This window comes from Pinus tabuliformis, chromosome 1_1 (genome assembly GCF_031772625.1).
Source record: "Pinus tabuliformis cultivar Carrire ecotype Pingquan chromosome 1_1, CPIR1, whole genome shotgun sequence".
Classification (NCBI taxonomy): domain Eukaryota; kingdom Viridiplantae; phylum Streptophyta; class Pinopsida; order Pinales; family Pinaceae; genus Pinus; species Pinus tabuliformis.
The window spans coordinates 723,569,034-723,575,354 of record NC_142297.1 but is presented as its reverse complement, the minus strand read 5'-3'; the positions used below and the strand labels follow the sequence as shown (position 1 = coordinate 723,575,354).

General features: G+C 41.8%; 1 protein-coding gene across 1 annotated transcript; it reads right to left on the bottom strand.

Annotated features, from left to right (window-relative positions):
- Window positions 1-723: 723 nt before the first annotated feature.
- On the bottom strand, window positions 724-3,237 carry LOC149215935 (uncharacterized). The gene is made up of 2 exons (XM_089389775.1): window positions 2,074-3,237; window positions 724-1,527 (listed from the first exon to the last, which is right to left on the bottom strand). Exons 1-2 carry the CDS (start codon window positions 3,235-3,237, stop codon window positions 724-726), a joined length of 1,968 nt encoding a protein of 655 aa, XP_089245901.1.
- Between the last annotated feature and the right edge of the window lie 3,084 nt (window positions 3,238-6,321).

The window sequence follows — 6,321 nt, the reverse complement described above, 5'->3', positions numbered from 1 at the left end:
ATAGGATCCTGCGCGGGGGCCGGCAGCTCTTGCTCTTGAGGTCGGGTGGGGGCTTGCTGAAGCTCCTTCTCTGAATTACCCTCTGCATCTGATGGCTGCACCACTGGGCGTTTCTCCTTATTGCCCTCTGGAAGTACCTCAGCGGGGACCGGTTGCGTTCCTTCTTCATTCTCCTCAGGAACTTTTGTAAAAAGAACTGAGATGTGTGTGTTAATGCCAACATTATCCCGCGAGCTGCCCAGGGTAAAAATGACTGAGCCGAACGCTGGAAGCATGGGCGCTCCATCATTGGAGCTGCCGGCCTCCAAAAACTGACTGGCTGGAATTGGTGTGGCTCCCGCCCTTCTGTAGCAATAGCAGCAGCAGCAGTGATGGTGGACATCCGCTGCAGGGGGACGTGAAGACTCACCACGCCCAGTACCTCTTCTACACGGCATTCTTTCACGCAGTCGCACCATGGTTTCAACGACGCCCTCAGCTTGTTCCAGAGCAGTGCTTGAGGGCCTGTTGTTACTGCGTTCACTCCCAATTGAGTGTTGTCCCCAAATTGACTCGAGGCAGAGCTCAACTGTACATAAACAAAGCCCAGGATAAACAAGCAGGGAGCAAACCTCGTCCGAATGAATGTCTTCGCTCTCAGCATCAATGGCGCAACACTTTCCCTCAGAGATCTGAGTAGCTTGCTCGGCACTCTGAGCCCAGAACAGCAACATTCCATCCCTCTTAAGCCAGCTGACATTCCCTTGGAATTTGCCCGCATTGAATGCTCTCTGCAGGCTCGCCATCGTTCCCAGCGTCCTCATTAAGGATTCCGCTATGCTTCTCCCGTCTTAACGTCTCGGCGGCGAGGGGCATTAAAATCCTTTGTCCATCACGTGGCGGCACATGCTGGGCATGTGGCTCCCCATATCCTGGCTCGATGACACCCGCATCCGGGGAGACAGCCTCTCCTTGGATCAGGCTTTCACATTCCTGGAGCTGTTGCCTGTTAGGAATGATATTCGTGCTTCCGAATAGAAGGGGGAGATCAGTCTCGACCCCAATGTTGGCTAGGAGGTCAGCTATTTTGTTGCCTTCTCTTTTAGTGTGTATGAAGGAGATAGCTCTAGTGTTGCTTAGCTTTTGTGCTATGTCATTTAGCCTTGCTTCTAGTCTCCAACTGGGTGCTACTTTCCTCGCTTGCGAGCCATTCTGTATACGGGTGGCCATGTTGATAAGAATCTGGGAGTCGCCTTCTACAATCAGGGGTTGAAGATTGAGATTCCAAGCTTGCAGAAGGCCCTGCCAAAGCCCTTCCAACTCTGCTGAGTTATTGGTATCCCACCCCATGTTCCCAAAATATATTTGCATAGGAGTGCCTTCATGGTCCCTCAGTATGCCACCAAATCCAGCTGCTCCTGGATTGCCTTTGGAAGCCCCATCGAAATTCAGCTTATATGAGTTTTTAGGGGGGGCTTTCCAATGGCAGATGTCCTTGAAGTTGCTATTAGGTGTGCTATTCTTGAGCGTTTCTTGAGGTAACTGCAGCTGCCAATTGTCTAGAATGTTATGTTCATTATCTGTGGATGGGAGATCTTCCTTAGTCCATACTTGAAGCGCCATCGTCTCTTGTATGTTCCTGTGTATCCTGCTCCAGGTTTCTTCAGTAGGAGATCGTTTGTTTTTGAATATGCGTTGATTTCTTTCCTTCCAGACATTCCATAGGACGATCCCCGGGATGATACTCCATAAATGGTTGAGGATCTTGCTTTTGTAGGGATGCTTTGGCCATTGTCTTATGGAGTTGATGATGTCGTTTTCCCCTCTGCATCTTTTTTGGCATCTGAAACTGACCTTATCCCAAAGTTGATTGGCTAGAGGACAGGTATCCAAGAGGTGTTGGAGAGTTTCTTCACTTTGAAAGCAGTTATGACAAATCGAGGGGCCATGAAAGTTTCGCTTTCTAAGCTTATCCCATGTGAGTATTTTTTTATGTCCTACCAGCCAGAGAAAGTAGGAGATTTTTGGCCAGGGTCCGAGCTCCCATATTTTGCTCCACAAAGGGTCTGGAGGTGTGGGGAAGTTGCATATCACCTTGTAGGCTTCTGAGGTAGTGTAGGATCCCTTGGGTTGGTATCCCCATCTGAGGATATCCCCACCGTTATCCTGCCTTATACTTCTTTTCCTTAGCTCGATCCTCAGCTCTTCTTCCTTCCGAGCATCTGTGCTGTTGAGAATTTGGTTGCTCTGTTTCCATTTTCTAAAACCATACTCCATCTCCGGCAACCAGAATTGGTGAACTTTTTCCTGCTGCTGCTCCTGCCTATCTGGTATCAAAGAAGGGTGAAGAACATTTTTGAGTTTGGGCATTTGGTTCCAGGCATCAGTCCAAAATCTTGCAGTGCGTCCATTCCTGATTTCCCAGAAGCTGTGCTTTTGAATTAACTGATAGTGCTGTTTGGCGGCATTCCATATTAGAGATCCCTTTTCGGTAGGAATGAATCTGATGAGTTCTTCTTGAGGTCTATTTCCGGCATATTTGGCTGTCCAGATTTTGCCCCAGGGCTTATCTGGGTTAGTGATCCATTGCCACCAGATCTTGGCATTCATAATAGAATTGTTGTACTCAGGGTCCCTTAGCCCAATGCCCCCCTTGTCTTTGGGCATGCATACATTGGTCCATTTAACCAGGGCCCATTTGCGATTGGTGGCTGAGCTGCTCCATAGAAAATTACGCTGAAGGTTTCTTATGCTTTTTAGAACCCACTTTGGCGCGGCTAGAATAGAGAACAAGTACAGAGGCATTGCCTGCAGGACCGATTTGATGAGAACAACTCGACTGGCTAAGTTAAGAGATCTATATGTCCAGAGGTTGAGACGGTTATCAAGTTTCTCAAGAAGGGAGCGCCATGCGGGTTGCTTAATGGCTGATGCCGTGAGGGGTGCGCCCAGGTATTTGGAGGGAAGGGAAGCAGAGGGGAAGCCCAAGATGCGAGTTACAGCAGATTTGACCGAAGGTGGAGTATGAAAGAAGAAAACCTGTGATTTAGAGCAGTTGATATGCGTGCCAGAGGCTTCCGAAAAATCCTGGAGGAGGGATTTAAGACGGAGGGCTTCTTGAGCAGAGGGATAACCAAAAAGCATAGTATCATCAACGAACTGCTGATGAGAGGTGGCTGAAGAGTTGTGCACGGAGATGCCTTTGATCTGATGAGAATGGAGGGCCTGTTTAATGTGACGCCCTAACCCTTCAGCCATAAGAACAAAGAGAAAGGGGGATAGGGGATCCCCTTGCCGGATACCCCTGGAGGGTTTGAAAGGGCGGGAGGGAATGCCATTCACAAGGATTGAAAAATGAGTGGAAGTAATTAGGCTCATGATCCATCGGACCCAAGAGGAGCAGAAACCAAAAGCTTTTAGCATATGATGTATATAATTCCAACTTAGTTTGTCAAATGCCTTGGAAAGATCTAATTTAAGAAGCATACCTGCTTGCTTTGAGTGCTTGAGGGAGTGAATGATCTCGTGAGAGAGTAGAATACCATCCATTATGTGTCGTCCTTCCACGTACCCTGACTGTTCCGGAGAGATGAGCCCGGGAAGGAGGGGTTTGAGTCGATTTGCTATGACTTTTGATATAACTTTGTAAATGACATTAGTAAATACACTAGTTTATACTTAATTAGGGTTTCAAATTGACAAGGATATTGAGCAATATATTGATCAATAATAAGGAGGGTAAGAGGGGTATTTTAACATACCAACATATATAGTCATTTGGATAGAGGGTGGTGTGTGTTTTAATTTTCTATGGCTATAGATATATGGATTTTATATTGTAGAGGATGGAAAAATATTCATCTAATGTAAGCATGGATTTCACAATAAAATTTGATGTGCTTTTCCAAGGAATATGAAGTAGGAATCATGATGAGGATTTTAAGGTGCATGTAGATATTGTATTGAGGCTAACATAATCAAAGTATAAATAAAAAGGGCCATGAAAAATGTCATGAAAAAAATGTCATACATAAGATATCTAATGAAACTAGGGGGTTTTTATAATTGGAAAGTTGTATTCATAGGAGGCTTGTTAAATGAGTTTTGAGATGTAAGAAATGCATTAGGGATATTCTTCAATATTACATTAGCTTGATATTTCATAGTTTTCTGGATGAACCATAACAAGCATGATGAGGAAGATCATATGGTTCAATGCATGTTAAAGACATAGGGTTAATGTCATGTTCCTTTTTCTAATTTCCCTTATGGTGTGGACAGGATGGACTTACTACATTGGTGGAAGCCAAGCCACATGAGAAAAACAACGCTTTCCGGTGTAAATGAAGGAAAAGTGTGGTATTGGACCATGGTATTTGGTAGTTATAATATTTGTTGTGGTAATTGGTTGTGGTATTTTCCATGGTATTGGTGACACCATGGTATTCATGACATGAGAGGAGGATTCTATAAAATTAAAGAAGGATTTGTTATCTCTTTAAAAGGGACAAGGAGAAAGGCTTTTGGGGTATCTTGGATTTGTTTATCATATAGTGTATTTTGTAGGGAACTTAGCATGGCCAATTCCATCTTGATCCCAAGACGAAACCCCCGCGGTGATATCTCCTTGGTGGATCCATCTAGGGTTCAAAAGTGTGCTTCAATGTTTCAGTTTAGAAATTTGATGAATAGTTGTGCATGCCATTATCAAGGGCTTCATTGTTAATTGTATTGGCATGTATTGTTTTTCCAAATATTAACAAATAAAGTGGCTACATTTTTCAGATTATTTTATGTTCCGTGTTTTTTGTTGCATGCACTTTGTTTTAATTCCGGTAACTGGTAAAATTGTTATTTAAATGTTTTTATCGTGAATTCATGCTATTTCTAGTTACTTTGATTCCATAATGAGGGTTTGGAAATTATTGTGAATTTTTCAGTAAAATCCCGCAACAAAATATTACAATGGTATCAAAGTTCTGCATCTTGCCAACATGAGGGTTCTTGTCAACAAATCAAATTTTTATTTTCAATATTGAAAATTATTGTCGTAACTTTGGTGGAATTTATTTTCACCCTAGCCGACATTTTCCATCTTCTGTGGTACTCAATATCACCCTAGTTGGTCTCTTATTTTTCAGTTGATTATTTTTGGAGGTGTTCCTGCACCCAGTACGAGGGTTTATTTATTTTTCTTGTAGGCATTATTAGATTGGATCTAATTCACATTTGTAGAAAGAGATCATCCTTAGGCAATAAGCCGAATGATAGATTTGAAGAGTGGGAAATTATTGATCAAAATTTCTTCCCACTATAGATCAAATTTACCATCTTCAAGATCATATCGATATCTGAGGAGTGTGGGAAATTATTGATTTCATTTCTAGATAAGATATGCTCCTCATTGTGGATCGAATTGACCATCTGCATGACTAGATCTATATCCATGGGGCCAAATTATTGTCAAATTATCAAGGTACAATTCATCCAGTTTGAAGATCGAATTACTTCTGCATCAAAGGTCGAATCTTGTCTTATGCAAATTCATTGTAACGCATCTCCAAATCATTGGGTCGAGTCTTGAGTATACTAAGAGAAATAATGTTTCAATAATAGTGAGAAGGAACAATGTTTTGTTTTTCAAACACTTGTGCAAAATCCTGTGGTTCACAATAGAGAATTTTTTAGGTCTAAAATGGGCCTCCTAAGGAACATTATAAAATAATAGTGGAAATAATAAAATAAAATTAGATTACCTCATCAAATTTTGGAGTGAAAAAAGGAAACACTACTTTTTCAACTTATCTTCCTAATATTTTACTCAAATTTCGAACAAGGGCACTTTTTGGATGCATAATTTAATTCCAAATCCAAGGAGTACCCATGTACTTTCGATGGATCCTACTACAAAAAAAATGTGATTGCAATCACACTTTTCATGTATTTCTCATTTTTCGTGTAGTGGGCTCCATCGAAAGTATTCAAGATGGGTACTCCTTGGATGCAAAATTAAGTTTCGCATCCAAGGAATGCTCTCGCTCAAAATTTGAGTAAAATTGTAAGGATATGACTTAAAAATACAAGTTGAAAAATTATTATTTTACCTTTTTACTCCAAAAATGGTGAATTATCCCCCATGGTTGACATCATCATCTTCAATTATATTGGTTCTTATAAAGTTGATTTTGGTTGTACATTTTTGTTTTGAGGCCCATTTGTACCTCAAAATTTCTCTAATGAGGGGGTTGAATCAGTGTAATTTGGAGCCAAGGTTTCCTACACAACAAATAAACGAGGGTCATGGGCATAATTTTAACTTAGAAGCTTAAATGAATCATTTCC

Excerpts from the sequence above, each read along its gene's own strand:
- LOC149215935 (XM_089389775.1), bottom strand. The coding sequence starts at position 3,237 with ATGGCTGAAGGGTTAGGGCGTCACATTAAACAGGCCCTCCATTCTCAT. Across the intron at positions 1,528-2,073 it reads CTACCTCAGAAGCCTACAAG|CTGCAGTTACCTCAAGAAAC; the intron begins GTGATATGCAAC and ends GACAATTGGCAG.